The sequence below is a fragment of the Odontesthes bonariensis genome, chromosome 5 (genome assembly GCF_027942865.1).
Source record: "Odontesthes bonariensis isolate fOdoBon6 chromosome 5, fOdoBon6.hap1, whole genome shotgun sequence".
NCBI lineage: Eukaryota > Metazoa > Chordata > Actinopteri > Atheriniformes > Atherinopsidae > Odontesthes > Odontesthes bonariensis.
In genome coordinates this window covers 21,852,208-21,875,098 of record NC_134510.1, presented here as the reverse complement: position 1 = coordinate 21,875,098, position 22,891 = coordinate 21,852,208, and the positions used below count along the sequence as shown (strand labels likewise).

The following is a 22,891-nucleotide window of genomic DNA, read 5'->3' as shown; positions in this document are numbered from 1 at the left end:
CCACTGTTTTCCACAAAAAAAATCAATGCTTTTGTGAATCATATAAAGGGCAAAAACAAAACTGCTGACATAACATGCAGATGTCAAGTTTATGTGCCTCTTTTAGGCACAGCAAGGTTAAAGGGCTGATTCCACCCAACATACCTGGGAGAACAAAGTGAAGACATAAATAGAGTGCGACAGAGTGGTTCAACAAATCAGAAAAGAGATGTAGAGAGAGGAATCAAGCCTCCATCTGCAGAGAGGGAGTCAGGAGACATGCCTTCTGGCAGGAGCTGAAGAAGACAGCTGTGTTTGGTGTGGTATTTTTAAACGCATCAATGCTGCTCCAATCCCTGCGCCTCGCCTGACCTATTTTTAGCCAGGGCTGGCCATTGTTCTATTTCTGTCACCTGTGGGCCACGCAGTTGTTGATTCACATGCAAATGAAGCTTGCTCCCTCCCCGGCTTGCATTACTGCCTCTGCGAGGTGCTTGGCACACATCGCACGGCTTTCCTTTGCGACTCAGCTTTACATTTTGCTCAGCCTCTCTCCGCTCAGACACTTTGCCGGGGAGAGAAAAAAAAGAAAGAGGCACAGAGTGGAGAAACGAGGGAGCGAGGCAGATAAGAAAAGGAGCCGGACTTGCGATCTTCCCCCATACACCGTGTCAGTGTTTGGACCAGACTGAGGCAGGGCACCCGTGAGAGTGCTGTAGCAGCCCTGCAGAGAGAGTGTTCACTTTGTGTTATTGCTCAACAGTCAGAGTCGCCTCTCGGAGGAGGAGGCAGAGGAAGGGACAGAGTTGCCTGTTGTCGTGGTCTCTCCCCTGAGTGGCTGAGGGGTGGCTCTTGGTGACAGGAAACGCAAGGCTTGCGATGAGAGCTGAGCGCTGAGTGGAGTATGCTGCAGACGATTTACGAGGGCGAGTCAAGTTTCTCCACAACAGAGGGGCGCGTTGGACACCAGCAGCTCCCCAACCAGAGCAAGATGCACAACATGAACAACTCAGGTGATCTCATAGCCTGGTGTTTCTACTCCTTTTGAGGAATCTTTTATTCATTTTTTCTCCCCCCTCGTCTTTGCATTCCAATCCGTCTCTTTGCTTTCACTGAATCTCTTCATACTTAACTCCTATCTTTCATACTTCTGTGTCTCTTGTGCACATATTCGCTCGGTGTCTCTCTCACTCTCGCATACTCTCAACTCTTTGCGCTCCTTCTGTGTGAAAAGAGAGCTCATAGCTTTCAGCACAGTAACGTGGTAGGACCGGACACCTCTTCCTGAATCAAGGTATTTACTCTTGGAATTACACACAGTGCTTCTGAAATTGTCGTTTCTCAGTGGAGTGGGGTTGTTAAAAACATGTGCTAAAAATCCTGGCGTGGATGTAGCTGTTTTGAGTTTAAAAAGTGCTCTTTGTGCCTCTTTGACTAAAATGAAAAAAAAATGTGTTAACACCAGTTCCTATGCACTAGTTCCTTGAAGTGAGTCAGTGTGAACATGACAGGGATGTTGTGTTTTGCAAGCTTCCATGTCAGCGTGTACTTTTCGGGGGAACAGGAAGAACTATGACAGGAATACTGAAAGAGATCTGGAAAATTTCTCTTTGCCACAGACACTGGCTGTTCTATTTTTGACCTGAGAATTGAACCGAAGAGTACATGGCTAACATCAGAATGAGTAACGTCTATTCACTGCATTGACTCAAGATGAGTCACACTTTTGTTCTTTTTCTGTGATGTTTTGTTTTGCTCGTTTTGCGACTATTGATAAAACTTTAAAAGATCATCTTTAGAAATGACAGAGTTGAGCCGCTGTGCCGTGTTACTCGGAAGCATGTGTAATGACAAAAATCACACAAACGCTTTTTTACCTAAAAATATATATTCAGACCCTTGAGTCGTCACTAGGTAACCAACAACTTGAGAAATTACTTGATGTCAAATGTCAGCTAGCATTTTGGTCTTTTAACACTGATTGTTAATAGCACACATTGACTCTTCAAGATAAGGGATGGAAATAGTTAAGACGAGCGAAACGGGTAACAGGAAACATCCAGAGGCAATGGGATGAACGTAACGAGATTAAAAGACAAGAAAGCAAGATGACAGAGGGATGACACACTCCATGCCGGTCAATAAAACAGGTTATTTGACTGTCAGACCACAGGAGCAAGGCTTTTCTGCTTTTGTCTCGCAGCATGTGAACCAAACAAGAGATATAGCGAGCACATGAATTCAGGCTCCTTGCTTATTCTGTGGGTCAGCTATTCTTAGGTGAGTTATTTTGAGCTTATGGCATTAGCCTGCTAAGATTAGGCGTCTGTGCGTTATCATTCCATCTCGGCATGCTCCTGATATAACAGCGGTTTGGAACAGATATTTATAGAGAATTCTGTCATTTGCCTGTTTAATTTGTTCCTTCCAGTTTAGAATGAATCACCTGACTGTGACTAACATTATCTGTCTGAAAATGTTACACCAAACCTCTCCATGAGTTTGAGGGGTGACGTGTGAATGTTGTTGTACAAAAGACACTTTCTCCCTTAAGGCAGAAATGGTGAAAATGTGATTGTTCACTGTTTGATCTTGTTAGATTGTTTTCATGTTTCAGGAGATTAATCTTTAATCATGAATTTCGATGCCGAAGTGACCCTTTTCGTGGCTAAATAGGTTATTTAGGATTTTTCTGAAGCGCAGTACTCGACCTTTAATTCACTACACTTCTCTGTTGTTTCATTTCAAGTGGCTCAGCAAAAACAAAATGGCATAATCACAATTTTATTCTGATCAGTGTCAGCACCATCAAAGTTCTGAAAAACAAAAGCGGTCCTCAGGTGGGCTCTCAAACAGGGAGAGACTAATGAGTCGAGTGCAAAATATCATGCAAATATCAAAAGGGACCTTTCAGACAAGAACAATGCTGCCTTTCAAGTCCACTTGTCTCTATTGAAGTTGTCTCCCCGTGTGTATTTGAAGTGCTTACTGCTGAAGAGATGGCGCAAAACAACATGGGAATTAGTGGCAGCACTGCCTAAAAGGCTACTCATTATAGGAATGAAGAGACTTATTGAATATCATTAAAGGACAAAACAAAGAGGCGAACTAAAACTTCAAAGGACATTTAGCATGTTTCTATCTTTGCCTCTCAAAATGCGTGTATCAAAAAGCGCAGTTCGCAACTTGTGTTTTGTGATTTCTTTTTCTTCTGGTTGGAGGATTTTCTGTGGCAATGCATACTGGCAAATGACTATTTAAGGCCCTATAGGATTTGATGTCAGTATTGCATATACTGTTGAGAAAGGTGGGGTCCTAACAAATCTCAACCGAAGGACTTCCCACTTTTCATCTATCATGGATTCTCCATATTTTCTCTTGGTTTAGTATATACTGTTTCGCGTGTTTTTGTTTTTGTGAAACGGTTTGAGATGACGGCAGCACACGAGGCGACTTGACTCTTGGCTTCAGTGAGCAGATAGCCTGCAGACCGCAGTTCTGGCTCAGCTGGAAGGACGAGCCTGAGTCTTAAAAATAAAGACCTGTTTCCTGCTTTAGACATACCAGCTGCTCAAAATAACAAGGCACTTAATGAGAGATCCAGCACCACATTGCAGGCCCAAGCATCAGCTTATTTTATGCCCTCAAACATCTTCAGTATCTCTGTTTCTATTTATACAGGCAGACAGGGAATTTAGATCAGCAACCAGCTCTATTTCAGCTAAACGCTTACATCTTACACATTTAAAGGTTAAGCTAAAATGGTTCAGTGGAGCACAAATAAGCTTTAGATTTACGCTGTTCTCGTTATATTTCGTTGAAGCCAAAATATAATTATTTGGAAAACTGGTGAAAGGCATGTTACCTACCAGCGTGTAACATGATGTTAGAATTTTAAATATCTCCAAATATTTGATATTCAGGTAGGCTGTCAGATGTGATTTTTGTAGATGGGAATTATTAATTTCACATGATAATTCAATTGCATTTAAATATTCATCTTTCTTTCTTATTACAACTTTAATACTTCTCAGAATATCTGAGATGTTTCGTGTCCGAACACTTTGTGTTACAGCAGTATTTACGCATCGTTACTTATTAAATGTTCCCATACAGTCGTGTTTAGTGACAAATAAAGGTGCCTCCAGGTACAAAACAAACTTGTAAAGTCGTAAGAATATATATACTATTCAAATTGAGTGAGTAATGTTCACAGTATTAATGACTTGCTTCTTCCCACTGCTACAGTTTGGATGTTAAAAAAACAAAAAAACAAAGATTACAGTCAAATGCGAAGCGTCACAGTTCTACAATAGGACTCTTTAGTGAGTAATTGATTCCTAGTAGTAGTGGGCTAATATCTCCTGATGTGCGTCTCTGTCTGGGATGATGAGCCTGCTAATGTGGCCTGAGGAAAAAAACCAAAAGAAGACAGCCATCCAGCATCTCAAATTAAAGCTGCTATCGTCACTCTAACCACCACCATGGCTAATGAGAGGCAGATCGGTTATAGAAATAAACACTTTGGGGACACTGACTGTGCGACGCAGCAGTGGGAGTGTGGTCACAGGCAATGAGTCACCCTATTCCCCTTGGCAGGCCCCCCACAGGGAGGAATTTGGGCATGGGGCAGGGTGCTTGTTGCTCCCTTCTAAAAACAAATTTGGGACCTGTCATTCATAAATCTCTTGTTTACCAGTGCCTACGGACACTTTCCTCGACTCAAGGGGCACCTCACTTTCAAATATTCTTATTAGGTGTCAAGATCACCGGCAGTGCCGCAGGACCTGCTATCAAAAAGAGGCAGGTCCTTCGTTTAGGTGATCATTTGAAAAATTACCCAAAAGTTACGTGACACTGCTTTTTATTTTTGCTCGTGTTAAATTGAGCAGACGGCGTGAGTCTTTTGCACATTGTCTATATTAAGATCCTGCTCAGAGAAGCATTTTATATTTAGTTCCAGTTACTGCTGGTTCCGTATTCTCCTCTGCCTAAGTAGTATTTTTACGACACAGGGACACCTGATTTCAGTTTGGGTAGTTTCAGGCTGCATTTTACATTAATGTGTCAACTGTTCGTGGTGAAGCAACACAGGCACAATGTGTTCTGTGCTTGAGTAAAGGACAGAGGAATATTTTTCCACCCTTCCTTTTTATTTAGGCCAGCAAATAGAATATTGCCAATCATGAGGAAGGAAGCTGTAACTTATACATACTACAGGAAGTGGCTTTTGCGTTGCCAAAACAGCCGCCGATTACCTTTAGGGCCTTATTATGTTCCTTCATCATTGTCATTCAGTTCAATGTTATTCTTGTTGACACAGTGGACAGAGAGTAGACAAGAATAGAACAGACACATGAGGCTGTTGTGGTTTCCTCAAGGGCCATTTCATACAGCCTTGGTTATCAAAGGTGGCTTAAGCTTGCACAGTCCTCCCCCCTCACCCCCCTCCTCCCCTTCCATCCTGTTAAACCACTGTCAGAGGTTTTCTGACGAAGGCTCAGCTTGACATACTGATCAAAGTGGAGATCCTTAATGCCAGTCACAGTGAGGATACAGAATGAAATATGAGATTAATTAGATCTCACAGTGGTGAATTCTCCCGGCAGTGGGTGGGGATTTTTTATTTATTTATTTATTTTTCCTGAGCTATATTTGGGTCCATTAGGCAAAAGTAGCACTAAAGCTCACTTAGTCTGTGAGCCCTTCAATGGTTCACAGGTTCACGGCTGCTTCTGGAACAGCGCCTGTAACAAAAGGGTCCTTTGTCAAGTACTTACGAGCTAAGATTAATATTCCCTGTCAGGAGAGAAGTGCCTGTTCTACAGGTGTCTGTTCTCTGCGTCTGTGTGTTGTTGCCCTCCTCTGTCATTTGATTGAAGCTGTTTTTAGAACCAAGAGAGGAGAATTACAGAACAAGAGTCTCCTCTAGTTGTCTTCACTTTCTGAACACGTTTTAAGACAACCTATCTCTCAGCCATTGATTTTTTTTCTTTTTTAACTGAGAATCTTTGTGTGTTGGAGGGTTTTGTGTGCCTCCTCTCAGTCTGTCTCAATTGGGGACTCCTTTCTGATATAAGAGCTGAAAGGCTGATATAATAGTCAACATGTCACGCTGCCACTGTAGGCAGGAGATGACATGCAGTGAGACTCGATATCTGCAGAATGGGGAGACATAATTACGTCGCCAGCGTTACCATGGCAGCGGCAAGTTAGGGTGGTGGATACTAGGGTGTGGGGGTTGTCACAGACCAGGATTGCGCCACTTGCTTTTATGTTTCTATTTATATTCATCACCGCCGCATACACATGGAATGGTGGCAGTGAAAAACAGAATACAAGACAAAACAAATGGCCGCCAGTGAGCTTCACAGTATCAGTGAACAGGAGGGCACTGCCTCTTAGTTGATGTCTGCGGTGGAAAGATGCCTATTCTTTTGGCAAGCTAAGCTTCGTTTTCATTGTAAATTGATGGTAGTTTGTGAAGATAAATGCATAACCAAGTCACTGCGTGATTATTTATACGAGCGTATGAAGTGTAATAAGTTAGTGCCCTCCCATGCTTCCAAAGAACAGGTGGTGTGGTAGCACTGCCGATATTTGTTCTCTCAAATGTGACCCTCGAGAAGATTAAGTCAATGAATGCACTCAATAAATCTCCCTCCAGCCACCGGAATTTTAAGTGGGTTTGACTATGTGTCTGGCCTCACAACGGAAGCAACATTATGCAGTCTGGACAGGGCATATCCTCGAATGAATGTCACATCATATTCAGCTGAATAACGCTCCTCCTTTTCTGGAAGAGTTTGATTTAATTTGATCCCTGCTCAAATACAAACCTAAATATCCTTCTTACCTCTTGGTGTAGAAGTTGCTTAAAGATGTCCTTCTTTAAAGATAAAAAAAGAAAAAGAAGGAGCTTACTGAAGCAACCTGATAAAGTCAGCTCGATACGGTGGTACGAATTAATACAAACAAAAAAAACAGAGAGGAAGAGGAAAATATTGAATAATCATAAATCATTCTTGATGGAATGGACAGATAAAGTAACTCTGCTCTGTTTTCAGCTGGCAATTGATTTTCTCTATGGAACAGGCTATATATAGAGCATGGAGACCAAAGGGATGCCCTCTCACTTTGTATTAGGCAATTACTTATAGAGGCAGTTTCTACCAGTGTGCACTCTGCAGCATCTGCACTCAAGGACAGAGATGGAAAGATCATAGCTACATGAATTTACAAACTCACAGCCCGCTTTGTCTTGAATTATTTATGCGAGGAAAGGATATCTGAATGATGCTCTGCTACAGACAGGAAAAAAAAGACTTCCTTTGTTTATTTATATGACAGTGGGAAGACAGATTTCATGTAAATACTTTAAATGACCGCTTCAGCTTTGAGGTGGAGTTTTGCACTGTACACAGTAACTCCCAGCAGACTCTGCAATGAGGGATGTAATGCTGTTTGTTTACAGACGCTCTTATAATTGCGTGTTTCCTAGGATCACGGGAGGAAAAGATGTGCTTCCTATTTCTGAACTTTTTATCTCACACAAACACCATATGAACTCCTTGACTCGAAACGTGTTTTGTTCTGCGAAATTATACAAGTACCACACAGGGCCACTTCTGGTTGTATGGTTTGAATGACAAAAGGTACAATTAGGGACTGACAAATGTTATCGTTCCCTTATGTTCTCTGCAACAGTGGATATTAAGACGGACGTGCCGTTGGCTGTGGAACCGTTGTCTCCCTTGGACCTGCGCACAGATCTGAGGATGTTGGGGCCAGGCTCAGACCCGGGACTGTGGGAGAGGCAGCTGCAGCAGGAGCTGCTCCTCATTCAGAAACAGCAACAAATCCAGAAGCAGTTACTGATCAGCGAGTTCCAGAAGCAGCACGAGAAGTTGACCCGTCAGCACCAGGCTCAGCTCCAGGAGCATCTCAAGGTTAGCATCGCACGGAGCACTTATATGGAGGTCAGCGCTGCACCATACACACTGGCACAGCACAAAACAACAGAATGCAACACAGCAGGACACAGTGCAGATACAGAAGAAAATTGTATACCTCAGGACAACATTACAAAGTGCAGCAAAAGAGAAACAACTCAGCAAGATTTAGTGTTAAGGAATACAATCCAGCTCAGCACGAGTCTGGTTTTCTCTGCAAGGCGCAGAATTGTCCATTACAGAGAAAAAAACCACCACCAAAAACAAAAAAGAGACTAGAGAATTTCTGTGAAGCTAGTATGATTTTTCTTCATGCTGATCTGAGCTGTGCGTTTCCCAGCTTCAGCAGGAGCTCCAGGCCATGAAGCAGCAGCAGGAACTTGCAGAGAAGGAGCGCCGTTTGGAGCAGCAGCAACAACAGAACCAGCAGGAGAAAGAGCAGGAGAGGCATCGACGAGAGCAGCATGTCTCCAGCCTGAGTCTCAGGGGCAAGGAGCGCTCCCGAGAGAGTAAGTGCTCAAAACCGTCATCGTCACCATCTCATTGCTGTCAAGAGCTGAATTAAAAAAAAAAAAAAAAAAGAAAATGAAGGGCCTCAGGCTAAAGCAAGTGTGACATTCAACCATTCCAGTAGTTTTTCCTGTGCATTACTGTAGCAGTGGGATCTGAGCAAAATATGCATATGACAGCTGAACAGGAGAATTTTATTCTAGTTGAATGTTGCACTGACAGAGAAAGCTCAGTATTCCCTCTGGGCCATGTACATGCTCTGTTATCATTATTATTACTAGGAAAATAGCCTTCAAGTCATGTGTCAGAGTTGCCTTAATTGGAATGACTGATTTACCGATGAACTCTCTGTTGTACGAACGTTGCTGAGCTAAATGTTAGATACTTTATTCACATTTTCATTTTCTGTTGAAATAACTACTATCTCCTCCCATAATACTGTGATCAAAACAACACGCATAAGTGCATACAAACATAAATCCGTGTTGCTCTTAGTTCTATGTATCCCTGTAGGTATTTAGATGATATTTGTTCAATTTCGGTTGGAGATGTGCAGCCGTGAGCAGGTGAAGTCAAATGCAGTTTTATTCTTTGTTGCTGATACTGCAGCTCAGATACTGCGCTAATGGAAGCAACACTATCCACAAGTAGTTTAAGAAAACAAGAAAAAGCGTTTGCCTTTGCACTGAGCAGCAGCCCTTCAAAACCCCCCCCGCCTGACACTTACATGACTAATGGCATTTTCAAGTGGATCACATTTGGAACTGCACCCGCAAGGTTAAAAATTCATGTATTTTTTCTCACTGTGTAGGCTAATTTTTATTGCCATTCATAAAAGGAACAAACTGTTCAGATTTTATATCTCCGGCTGCTGGGGTAAAGATTTCTCAATAACAGCTCAAGCTGTCTCTGAGGCTCGGTGGCAACAAGGCAATTTGCAGCGATGTTGCTGTGGCTTTAGCCCTTAGATAAAGACACTAATGATGGTGGGGGCAGAATACTTAACCAGCACATGCAAGTGATGACATAAAGTTGGCCAGTGACATTTAAGCCTTGAATTTAGCAGAAAAACATATTTGAATAGCATGATGGAAATAGTACCAGATATAAAATTTCATTACTGTTTTTACCTCATAACTATCAATAGACAAGATTTACGTCTTTGTCACACCAGGCAATTTGAAACTCCTTTCTGCAACCGTAACTATCTGATGGCGAAGAAGCTCTCTGCAATATCACTTGTGCAAAAGCAATTTAGAACTCACTGACCACCAGGGGGAGATCTTCTTACATAAGTTAGGCTGCTCAGGAAAAGAATAACCTCAGTCACAAGAGATTAAAAGGGAAAACAACTTTTGCTTTTTCAGGCCAATTTTAAATTGCAGCCGTCAGTTGAATGTGATATCTAAAAAAAATTGTGGGAATGTATAAGCTGAAATAAAGATCCAGGCAACTACACGTTAGGGTAACCCCAATCCCTTTGCTTCTGTCTTTTGGTCTCACAGGTGCAGTTGCCAGTACAGAGGTGAAGCAGAAACTCCAAGAGTTTCTGCTGAGCAAGTCAGCAAAGGATCCGATTAGCAACGGAGCTACTCATTCTTTCCTCCACCACCAAAAGCTCTGGTACACGTAAGTGCTTTCTGTTGCTTTTTTTTCCCCCGAAAGAGTTTGATTAGAATGCAGGAATTTAGACTGTAGTTAAATTGCACAGAAAAGTAATAATTGCATCTTATTGCTATGTGAAAGTTGGCTGTGTCGTGTGTCATCAGGTCCTCTCACCACACATCATTGGACCAAAGCTCTCCACCTCTGGGCGGCACATCCCCCACCTGCCAGTACACTCTGCCATCACCCATAGAGAGCAAGGACGACTTCCCCTTGAGGAAGACAGGTCTGCTAATTTGCACAAGCACACAGCACAGACATAAAGATGCAAATGCATACATGTACAAGCTGTACATAAATCTTGCCAGACACACAGGTAGTTTGAAAGATTTATGTGTGTCACCTTGTATTAATAATTATCTATCGACTAAACTGGGTTCCTAATACAATGAGTGTCTTTTTTGACTCTTGTCAGTCAAACAGTGGGTATACCCATGGAGCATATCCTGAGGGTTGCTGATGACCTGCTAATAACATCAGTTATGCTCACTATGACCCCTGCCCCCCCCCCCTTCTTTCCTCCAGGGCTCAACACAAATTTCCCAAAGAAGTGGCACATGCAAGTCAATTCAAACCTTCCACATTTTTGTTTTCATTATTTTAAAACGTAATAGCTGGGCACCGTTTAATTGCATGGTTTCACTTAGCAAAATAAAACTTGTCATTATTTAGAGGGAACCAAATGTGTCCCTGAAATAATAAATCATGCTCCTGCTTAGACTGCTTGGAGGTAAAAGGGAGAATTTAGGCAGATTCATTTCTCCTGAGTTATGGACTTTAAACGCAATTCTGAAAACAAGACACAGGTTCCCAGCAAAAAGCAGCTCAGGTTTGTTGGTTTAAAGTTTGAGAAACCCTTAGGGAATGGCTGTGTAAATAGAAATAATTCCTGCCTCTCTTTTTGCACGAGCATAAAAGCTTGCCATGGTAAGAAGCTTCATAATTTGGCAATGAGGTCACAAAATTATATTACGTTCCTTTCCCCTCTGTGTCCCTTTTAATTACATCTTTAAACAAAATCGTGCTTGTTGAGTTAGAGAACTACAAACCTGTCATTTTGTGTGTATACACAATTTAGAGATCAAGGAGATGAATTATATCTAGTTAAATAAAGTGACACGACAAGAGCAAATATTAGAAAGGTGAATTAGAGCTGTAGGATGTTTTCTATTTGTTTTAATCTCTGCGCTCCTCGCCAATGCTCAGAACAGGAGAATATGGCCTCGAAAAAATGTATTTACACTCTTGGGATACACCTTTGGAGTCTCAGAGAGAGTTTTAGGTTGCATTGTTTAGTTTTCAGTGCAAATATAACAAAGCGGGTTTAAACAAATATGGGAAAAGGTAACATTTCAGTCTACGTGCTGCTCCAACAGGATATAACCAAGCATGCATTTACGGTAAAATAGTCTGGCACTTCTGGGCCTCACTGTCTTCCACTGATAAAAGTATTTCTTACTCTTTGGATTCCTAAACCTATATGTGGTCATTTCCTGCTTAGGCCTTCTTCCCCCACTTCCTGTCTGTCTTCATTAAAGTCCTCTGAGAGTTTGGCACGCGAGGGGGACGCACAAAGGTAGTTTTGTTTCCTGAGCCACTGGCTATCACCAGTAACTGATTGGCAGGTGTTGCCGACTTAGAACTGGCACAGGCAGGATGAACCTCGACAGGACTATTTGTTTAAGCAAAGATAGCTCTCTCAAAACAAAGTAGAGGTGACTTGAATGCTCCAAGTCAGACTCCCCACTGTTTCATTTGGCCAGAATGCTGAGCACAATCTTTTCTTGGTTGACTTGTAGGTTTTTATGATGTATGGAACATGTAAAAACCTCACAAAGGGTGCGCAGCGAGCGTCTTTGAAAACATGAAAATGTTAAATTCGTATTCTAGTAAAGTACCTTATGTATTTACTTTTTAATAGAAACTCAGCTTCACAAAGTTTAGTGTGAATACCAGCACCTGGCTATGCTTTAAATAACCAGTAAAATAAATAATCTGTGCTTTGATCTCATGTCTTAGGGCTCCAATTAATACAGTAGTTACATAAAATCTAAAAACACAAGATGTCTGTGACACACTTCTCATTATCCCACTCACACAAAAGGTGATACAAAGAATTTCACATGATTAATGTGTTCACTTGGTATATATCCTCTTTGTTTCAATTCCTGGTACTAAAATAGACTGGACTGAGGGCACACGATAGTCTGTGGCAAGAATAGTTGCGGTTTAGCAGGAAGAAGTGCAACACCCTCTCTGGTCTTGACCCAGTTACCAAATGTGTGCATTTGGCAGGTGCTAGAAAGATTTTCAAAAATAATTCTGCATAGGTGTAACTGTGAAGCCTAAAGCTATCTATCTATCTATCTATCTATCTATCTATCTATCTATCTATCTATCTATCTATCTATCTATCTATCTATCTATCTATCTATCTATCTATCTATCTATCTATCTATCTATCTATCTATCTGTCAGCAGGAGTACAAACAAATATTCCGGCAAATTGCACAGCAGGTGTCCTGATATACAGAGAATACACCTCAGCTTTTCTCCAGCCATCTGTCCACATCCAGGCTCTAATGGACACAAGTGCTCACACAGGCAGGAGACACACAATTCTGATTAAGTGGAGATAATAATGAGATTGATTTATGACTGCGGCACATTGCAAGCATTAGTTTTGGCTAAATGAGACGCTGGAGCAGAAGTGACCCAGGTGTTCGGTGTACATGCTTTAGCGCGGCCATGTTTGCCTCCTGTTGCACGGTGCACCAGGGCATTTATTTCTTTCTTTTTTTTTTTAATCCCATAGAGACATGTGAGAAAGTGTTTGTTCCTGTGTTACTGTCTGGCGTTCCCGTGGCGACCAATTGGGATGCGTAGCTTGGTGGCAGCAGTGTGTAAAAATAGAAAGCAATCAAGGCAGCAGGGCGTGAAGCAAATTCATACGACTCCCAACAGCGTTTTCTCTCCATCTATCTCTCCTGCCTCCTTTCTTCCTCCCTCGCTCTCTTTCATTCTACCTCACACCCACAGGATTAGAGGTCTGTGCCACGTATTAGGGAAGAAGGTTTTGGTGCTTTTGACAAAAGCCAGAAATAGCAGCATCTGGCCCACTCTCTTAGCTGTGCCCCCATCACTGCTCCCTCTCTTCCACCCCGGAGCGTTCCCACGTCATACACTTTCCTGTGTATAGCTGTATGATATACACATTGTGCAAGGCCTATTTAATTATTGATCAGAGCTAAATAATTGAAACAGGTTGCCCATTGTGTAACTGAGGGTTTACATAACTTCAATAGAGCTTTGTGCTCTGACTTTCTCTAAAAAAAAAAAATCTGCTTATCTATTCTGCTTGTTTATTTGAGTGTGTAAAGGTGGTTGAGGGACTCCATGTGAAGGGTTGATGTGAAGTCTTCTGTGAGACATGACCAAGTGAGTCACAGTGACTAGACAGGAGCACGGTTCACCAGCTGGACACAATTGCTTTCTGTTGCATTCATATAACCGATGGTTACATCATTCAGAATTGATTTCATGCTTTGATTCAACCACCCGTCTTTTTTCAAATATTTGAATTATACAACACAGTATTTTCATTGCTACAAATGCGCCTCACACATTTTGCAATGCAGTGATATCGTCTTTTCTACCAAAAGTTAGCAAAAGAAGCCATATTTGACGGCTTATGGTGATTCCTTTTCATTTATTTTTTCAATCAAAGGTGATGATTCATTTGAACAAGGGACTTCGATATCTGTGATATTTAAAAAAATTCCAATCTAACCTTCAGGTGTCTATTTAACCTACAGAATACATCCCCAACAATCAAGTTTTAGTATCAAATTTAAGGAAAAAACAATAACCTCCTAGAACTCTTGACCTCAGTATTATCTAAGAAATAGGTGCAACATTTTTTTTGTTGGGGGGGGGGTGTGTCCTTAAGCAGAGTTGATGCAAGGAAACACACACTGGCCAAATAAATCTTCAGTGACTATATTGTCTGCTTTCTGCATATTGTCGGCATATTTGACTCTCTGACAAAACTGCACTTAAGGAGGGAGCCGTCAGCTCTGTGTAACAATGCTGGAAAACGCAGTCTTGGACAAAGAGAACTGAGTGAAATCCACCCCAGTTAGGTTGGGGCTTTAAAAAATGATTAGATTACCTAAAATGAGACAAGATGCCAATATTTGCTTCAGGTCTTTAAATCCATAATTAAAACCAGATGGAATTTCTGAAAGTAATATGTTTATTGTGAAAGATATTACATAAGCATTGCGGTGGCTCAATGCTGAGGGACTGTATTTGCAGGTCTGGATCATTTCAGGCCAAGCTTTGTGTTTCGGACCATGTATTTGGGTATCTCTGGTTTGCATTAGGGGGAAGGGGTGTGGAGAAAGCCTGAAACATCTGCCATGTTTTTGTGTTAGTTTAACTGTTGCTACTGTATCAGAGTGTGGTCACCAGGGCGGCAGGTAGCGGACTATTTCACTTAGGGCCTGTGTGTTGCTTAACCTAATTTGGTCCAGATGATGTGGAAATGGGGCCCAATCATGACTCATTTAATTTATCTGAAACCTGCTCAGAAACTGAAAATGTGAAAGCATGACAGCATTTCTAACTTTTAACCTGATTTACTCTTTATGTCTTTTTATGTTTCCTCTTCATTGTATGATACGACTATTTTCTTTGGTTTGATGTTATTTACTTAGGACCGTATGAGCTGCTCAACTCTCTTAAAGTCGTCAGCGAATGCTCATGGGATTCAACCTGTTCATGTGATGGGAAGTCTTTATTGTCTGAACAACGCGAGTTAAGGCTTACACAAAAATCTCTGTTCTTTACAATTTAGCATCGGAGCCCAACCTAAAGGTTCGATCCAGACTGAAGCAGAAGGTGGCGGAGAGGAGAAGTAGCCCGATGCTAAAGAGAAGAGATGGAAACATGATGACTCCTTACAAGAAGAGGGCTCTGGAGCTAATGGGTAAGTTGAATTGTAACACTGTAAAATAAAATAAAAATTATAAAATATTCAGAAAGGTTTCTGCATGTGATGATCACTTTTATTATCTGAAACGACACAACCAACCATAGATGTTTGTGTTATAGAGCTGCATTCTAAAAACACTGTGGGTGTACACATGAAGCTGTTGTGACTCTGGAGCCTTTGTACATGTGTGTTGTATTTAGAGTGTGAGCATGCAAACTCAGTCTAACGCTTGATGTTTCATAGACTCTGCGCCAACAAACAGTGCCCCTGGGTCTGGCCCCAGCTCTCCCATAGGGGCCTCCAGTGCCTTGGGGGCTGAAAATGGACCCTCCTCTCTGCCTACAACCACAAAAACTGAGGTATGTGTATAAATCACAAGCATGGGAATTGATTCGTCAAAAAAAAAAAAAAAAAAGAGAGAGAGAGAGAGAGAGAAAAGAAAAAGATGTGAATATCAAAATAATATTTTTCATACCAGGGCACTGGATTTCTCTCTGCCCTTTTGCTGGCAGCTATAAAATCAGCCACATGAACTCTGTCCGTTAGGCACAGCTTCATCTATATGTCTAATTACAAGAGTTTACCTTCATAAAGATGTTACTTTGCATGAAAAGTGTCCAAATACTGAACGTCACAGCAGCTATTCAGATGTTTTAAAAGTCAAATATTTTGTTCTTCCAGATACGCTGCACAATCGATTTAACTTTTTTTTTTTCCAAGCTTGGCTGCTAGGTTGTTGTTGGCTTGCCACAGTATTTCTGTCATTGTCCTGGCCGCACTTCTGTACTGAGTTGTTCTGAGGCGTTTCCCAATAGATTCGTGGCTGAGTTACTGACCAGAACTCCCCTTAGACTCGACTCACAAGCATGTCATTATAGAATGTGGCAGATATGACACATCTCGGAACTATCTTAACAGAGCAGCTGTGTTTTCCTTAACCATCCCTGTTTACTCTCCCAGGGGCCTCCAGTGACATAGAGAGGGGGGAGAGACGCCCTGACACAGGTCTGAAGGTTGGGGCTTAGAGAGACAGACGAACTGTGGATTTTAATTGATATCCCAGGCACTGGTAGCCAAAGACACCCACATGCTAACAACATAAACACACAGGATTGCTATTGTATTGGCCCAAGCTGAGACTCTCATGAAAGTCATTGGTTGACTGTGGGGCTTCTCGTGGACCCCATGCCTGTTGCAAAAGCAAGGCATGTTTGTACACCGTTACATTAGGTATCCTTTTTCAGAGGGAACGGGTCCCTCGGGTCAAATATGGGCCGGATATCCACATACAGGTCACTGAGTACTGGTAGGGGTTGGAAGGATAAACATGGCTGTTCCAAAACCACATGCTGGTCCACTGCTCTGCTGGGTACAGGAAGTATGCCCCAGTGCTGATGTTCTCTGAGAGAGTAGCCTGAGGGTGGGGACTGGGGACTGAAGAACTGAGGATGGAGCAGCAGACATCAACGCTTCCACTGCTTTTTTTTGCTTTTTTAAGTGCGTATCATCCTCGCAGGTGCTATTCTGGGATGGTCTCGGAAACTTTTGCTGCCATCAGACTTCTACCATTCTGTGGGCTGTTGATCGTCACAGAGCATTAATATTTATGCCACCGCTCGTGTTGCCTTTTGAAATTGTCCATAGTGGGATTCGTAAATCAGCTACCGCCTCGTAAATCTTTCTTTCTTGCTCTCTCCTGCATGTTTGATATGTAGAGGTGGCCTTCCCAGCCAAGATTATTTCGACCTGAGGGCTCCGTCTCCATGCTGAGCTTATACACATCTCCATCTTTACCAAACATCTCCTTGGGGCTCACAACTGCATCCTCACCCATGAGTGTGAGTACAAGCTCTGCAGACATCTGAACATAAAATGTTGCCGTATCCACCAATATTGTCATTTAGGGGAAGTAATGTTTCATCTCAGTGTGCAAAGAGCATAACCTGCCATCAGAGGCTGTCTGGATTCTCTGTGTGACCACAGGTCATTGACCTGTGGCCCCAAATGATTTTATTGACCTAAGATAAATATTGTTCTACAGTGTCTTGTGTCAGGCATGCTCTTATCCTCCCCTATTACCTCATTTATCACAGCTTTTAAAAAGTCCAAGTGCACTCAAGTGCAACTCCTGATAACATAGCACATGATATATCATCTGTTGCTCTTCGGTACATTCCACAGAAGCCTGTACACCAGCTTCTAAACAAATCTGTACCTATGTGAATGATTTTCATTCAGAAAGAAAAGTTCATATTTTTTTTCTGTGCTTTTTAAAGAAATTACTACACCTCACAACCAGTCCTAGTGTCTTTTCTCAAGCTTGCTTTTCTTTCAGGCTGCAATGGGCTTGAAAGAGAGATCAACAGAAATCAAACATGGGCTGCCTGGGCACCTGTTGGGCCCTGTGCCCCTTCAGACAGGCCTGGAGTCCAAGGTGAGCCCCAGTCACCAGGCTCTCCTCCAGCACCTCCTTCAGAAGGAGCAAATGAGGCAGCAGAAGATGATCTCTGGTAAGACCTGTTTCAATGAGCGCAATATTATTTTGTGTTGTGTTATATTGCATATTGTTATACTATAAATGCAACTAATTCAAAGTATGATTTTAGCTAAACTTGAATTTTTTTCTATTTTCTCTGGTAAGGCCAAGGCTCCATGTCATCGCACCCTCAGTCCCCCCTGGCCATGAAGGATCGGTCCTCCAGCAGTCGGCCTAAACTGCCCAAACACCGACCCTTGAACAGAACCCAGTCGGCGCCGCTGCCTCAGAACACACTGGCCCAGCTTGTCATTCAGCAGCAACACCAGCACTTTCTGGAGAAACAGAAAATGTACCAGCAACAGATCCACATAAATAAGGTATAGTGCTGGACATCAGAAACTTATTCACTTTGGGAAGATTTTACTTTCAAATGGCTTTTGGCAGCGTTGTATATTCTTTTTTAGGTCTCACGAGGTCTCTTACTGCAGGCAGTCTGATTTAATCATTTTAAGGACAGAAATGCTGATCTATTTTTTGCCTTTTGCAAAAGTATCTGTGGCAGCTCAAGTTTACAGACCTGGGTCGTCGTCCGTTCTTCCCTGAAATCCAGTTGTTATTTCTGCAAAGCAAAGAACTTCTGCCCGACTTTAGAAGGGGAAGAAATCCTTCCCCTGCAATAATTCTGTTATCATAGCTTAATGCATCAGTGCTGTCCACATGCTAACTCTGTGAAATTTAATTCATCTAAGTTGGAACCAGGAAAAAAAGTGCCCAGAATGCATTTTGTTCCTCTGTGGCAATATTTGTGTTTCTGTAAGCTGGCCGAGGTGACCTTGCTGTACAGAGTGTCATTATTCTGGTGAGCGACACGTGCAAGGTGGCAGACACAGTGAAAGGCAGCATTGTATGAGCTCACGCACTGATGTGCTCCAACGCTGGGCCCAGACAGAGCCATGGGAACCAGCGAGCAACTCATACCCAGAAGTAATAGACAGCACAAAGCACCACGGGCATTTCTTTAGCTGTGCAGTAGATTCACAACTTCAGCAGTTTCCTTTTTAACATTTTCTGTAGTGGTAGTTTGACAGTGATGATCAAGAATACTGTGAAGTTGACCCGTTTTGGAAATAATAGCAGCAACTTCTCCGGAAACACACCAACAGGGCCAACACTGATCACTCAGGCCAATGAGATTGTAAGTAAAGCCTCTTTAAGCAGAGGTTATAAATGGCCACTAATCAGGGATGAGCCTTCGGTGTTTATTGTGAGGGAGCTCTGAAACATTGCCCTAATTAACTTTCAAGCAGTGGCTTGAATACGGTTATTTAACCATCCGCCGTTTTTTTTGTTTAGCTTCTTTTTTCAGTGCCAGCAACAGTAGGAGGCACAAATGGAAACTTACAAGAGCTCAAGGAGTTTAAGACTGGAGTCTAATAATTCCAGGTTAAGGAGGCTGATACTTATAGCCGAAAGGATATTTATATAAGGCCTAGATTCTGTACATAGTAATGTTGCTGGTTACCAGTTGACAAAGGAAAGACACCTCTCTCTCTGTTTGTGGAGCCCTCTTGTGGGCAAATAATCTCATCATGGCACCGATAGTTCAGATTTAGGAAGGCAGAAAATCACGGAAGTGTCCATCTGCCAAGAATTCCTTAGTCTAGATGAATTGTATGTGACTTTGTTACATATTTTCCGATTATTCTCTAGTATTAAACTACTACAATTGACTTTCCTTTAATGCAAAACTGTCATCTAAAACTGGTGAATCTGATACTTCCACAACTGAGGGAACTGACGCTGTGTCTGATTTAACCATCGCCGATGGAAGTGCGACAACATGTCGATGTGGATTAAATTTATGTGTAAATTGTCCAGATTGAGAATGATTGTGTTTGATTTCCTCCTAAATTTGCAATCGTTTACATAGACACATTTTGATGGAACAGAATGTGCTCTGCTGTGTTATTATTCTCTCCTGTCAACCTATGCAAAAAGATTCAATAGCTCCACGAATTGGGAAACATAATCTCAACTTTCTCAGAAAAACTTTCCCACAAAAGAGGCCTGTATGTTATGATCTGTATTTTATTATGTAAGCGACTGACACTAATCCACTTACCTGGCCCAGTCACCATTACTTAAAGTTTATTAACTCACACGAAAATGTACAAAGGGTGTCTAATCTGCTTACCTTCCAAAATGCTTACCAAAGCCCCCGGCACAAACATTTCTCTTTGTGTCAATAAACTTACAGTAGTTTTAATACATGCGGCTGCTTGTTTGTGTCAGATAGGGTTTAGCACCATGAAAATCACATGTGTGCGCCCTAGACTAGGTTTAGTCAGTTGTCAAGTATGAGCTCATTTGTGGGTTCTTTATGTGGTTACAGAAGCGGTCACATTTTTTATTTGGTTGATTCTATTTAGAAAAGGTGACGACTGCACCCGTATTTTTAACTATCAAAATCAATTAAATGATGAGTTCATCTATGGATGTGGGGTCATGACTGGCATGATCACAGCAAAATAGAAACCTTGACCCTTTAATGTAATGAGAGGAAGGCAAAGGGAAAGTGTTTCATTGCATTTTCTAATCATCAGCATTTAAAAATAAAAGAGATGACTCATATAGAGATGACTCAGGCAGGCTCATTTCCACAAAATTTTAATAAGATATATTATATCCAGTAAAAACATTTTTTTTTTGTTTTAGCTTTTTTATATTTTTATATATACTTTAACAATGATTGTTAAAGAAAGATCACTGGCTACAGGATACAACGAGTAATGTGGAGCCAATGTGTTTTTCAGCTGTTATCCAAGTCCATCGAGCAGTTACGTCAGCCCAGTGCACACCTGCAGGAATCAGAGGAGGAGCAGGAGGAGCAGCAGCAGCGGTACAGAGAGGAGATGGCGAGCATGCAGGAGGACAGGCTGCCCCCTAGAGGAGTCATACGGAAGCACACGCTCAGCAGCAGTAGCAGCGGTTCGAGCAGCGAGCTCCCAGACGCTCACTGTGGGGTCATAAAGGTCAAGGAGGAGCCGGCAGATAGTGAGGACGAGGCTCTGACCAACCAGCGCTTAGAGTCAGAGCAGAATACCTATCTTCACCAGGTCAAAGGGAGACTGGTGATAAGAGCCATGATCTGAGAAGGCAAGGGGATGAGATCACCCACTTTCAACATTCACAAACATCTAGATACATGCACACACAGCAGCCATTGCACAGTAGGCCAATCTCTCCCTGTCACAACATATGACCTCTTTTCACCCAGCTGCAGCCTCACTACCCCGACACTCTCAAGAGACTCTGTTTGTGATCTATGCGTAGTGATCTCTGTAAAATATGTATGTTTCACATGTGTAAATATGAAGACGATTTAGACCTTTCTTTTTAAGAGCTGCTTTTATCATCTTGGGCTTGCTGAACTGACAAAAACGCGTATGTACATATTCTGTGGATTTGGCATCAAAGATGATTTCCAGAGAGAAGCTAGAGCAGGTGTACAGCTTTGAAAAGCCTCCGTTATTTCCCTTTATGTACATTATTTCCACGGAAAATTTGAATGCTCTATCCGCTTCATGATTGATAATAATCAGTAAGTCCTTGCAGTGTGTTATGGAAGTTAAAACACTATGTACATCACTGTTCCCGAAAATCTGTGACAATGTTCAGTGTTAAACGATCTCAGAGCTGACATAATGAACATCTGTCTTAGAGAGAATGTATACTTAAATCCTAAGAGAGGACACTCCCGTAGGGCCGACTTTTGTGGTAGAAGTGATATTGCCACTGGAATATGGTCTGCTGCTCATATTACAATTTGAAGGATAAAGCACTAAATCCCTGCTTGGGTGTGCAGGCATCTCCCACCACATCCCAAGCCTCCATGTCTCTCTCTCTCAGAGGAGTCCCAGGGCCAGGGCCCTGCGTTAAGCTGAGCTCTCCTCCCTCTCTCCCTCTGGGTCCAAATCAAAGCTCGGTGGAGTTCCTGCCCAGCTTTCAGCAGAGGAGTCAGACAGCGAAAAAGAGAGAAAGAGAGAGGGTCGGGCAGGAAATGCCTTCTGGAAGCCAGGAGTTGGAGTGATTCATGTGTGCAGGAATGCTGAGAGAGAAGGACCTAAGGTTGGAGGAGTCCAAGGGGCCAGGCTTGAGAATTGATTTACTGTCAAAGCGAATTACAAAGTGAGTGGGGATATGGTTAAGGGAGTCCTTTTTAAAGGGAATCGCTTCCTTCGTATTCCCCAGTGGCATGCTTACCTCAACATGCAGGTTTGATGTTACTTTAATAAAAAAAAATAAAAAAAAGACAAAAAAAAAACAAAACAACCCTGGTCGGGACCTTAATCTTTCTTTTTTTTTTCTTTTTTTTTTCTTGTGAGCCCGGTTTTCCCAAGAAAGTGCCCATTGCGACATGTATAGTTTGTCTTAAAGTGTATTGCATAGTCGTATACCTTCCTGTTTCATTTGTACCGTCAGCTAAATGTAAAAAATACTAGCGTAGGTTCTGTGTTTGGATTCATGTGAAAATCAAAATTGTCTGTCTTATACTGTACAGTCAGATCGTCGAGTTTTAATGTTTTTAGTGTAAGTAAACACAATCAGAACAATGTGAGTCTTGTTCTCTTACTCCTCTGATTTGGTTGAAATGAGAACCCCTTTGCTGCCCAGTGGGGGGGTGGGTGGGAGTGGGGTGGATGTGGAAGAGTGCGGGGGAGGGAGGGAGGGAGGGAGGGAGGGAGGGGGAGCAGTTTGCGTTTCTTCTCTTTGTTGCCTTGCGTGATAAACCTTTCTTTTTTTAAAAAAAAATAAAGTTAATTTACCTCTGAATTTTTGTGCATCTTCGATTATTTGTGTTTTTCCATCCCTTCATCTCTTCCAATACTTCGCTGAGGCATCAAATAACCTTTCCAAGATTCTTTTTGAAAAGCCATAAGTTGCCGTCTTGCTCTTTTTCAATAAACAACTCAAATGGACTGCTCACATCATTTGACCAACTTCCTTCTCCCACAATACCTTCTACAACCCAGCTGTTTATTTTCAGGAGATCAGTAGATCTATATGTAGCCCTTTAAAAGGAGCTTAAGGGACTTTCAAAAACATTTCTTTGATGTGAACAAGCTAGGCTTCATGTGGCAGTATTAGAGCAGTCAAGATAAGGTGAGCTGCGAGCCACTGATATATGGCTTGTGTGGATACTTTCAAACCAAGCTTAAGCAATTTCACAGTGAGCTCAGTTCATGAGACTGACCTGGCTTTCTATACACGCAAGGATGAGACTAGGGAAGTTCCCTCGTGGTCTAATGT

General features: G+C 42.1%; 1 protein-coding gene across 4 annotated transcripts in view; it reads left to right on the top strand.

Annotated features, from left to right (window-relative positions):
- The window catches only part of hdac9b (histone deacetylase 9b), a 35,510-nt gene extending 13,256 nt beyond the window's left edge, over positions 1-22,254 (top strand). Inside the window, exons 1-11 of one of the 4 annotated variants that reach the window (XM_075465331.1) lie at positions 435-992; positions 7,687-7,928; positions 8,272-8,440; positions 9,947-10,070; positions 10,211-10,332; positions 14,965-15,096; positions 15,346-15,461; positions 16,818-16,940; positions 17,438-17,612; positions 17,744-17,958; positions 20,395-22,254. In XM_075465331.1, the coding sequence (XP_075321446.1) occupies positions 884-992; positions 7,687-7,928; positions 8,272-8,440; positions 9,947-10,070; positions 10,211-10,332; positions 14,965-15,096; positions 15,346-15,461; positions 16,818-16,940; positions 17,438-17,612; positions 17,744-17,958; positions 20,395-20,733 (1,866 nt within the window). In that variant the 5' untranslated portion in view covers positions 435-883 and the 3' untranslated portion in view covers positions 20,734-22,254. Of the gene's footprint in view, positions 1-434; positions 1,274-7,686; positions 7,929-8,271; positions 8,443-9,939; positions 10,071-10,210; positions 10,333-14,964; positions 15,097-15,345; positions 15,462-16,817; positions 16,941-17,437; positions 17,613-17,743; positions 17,959-20,394 lie in introns of those variants that run through there. The other 3 variants (XM_075465330.1, XM_075465333.1, XM_075465332.1) reach the window with 3 other exon arrangements.
- Positions 22,255-22,891: the final 637 nt, after the last annotated feature.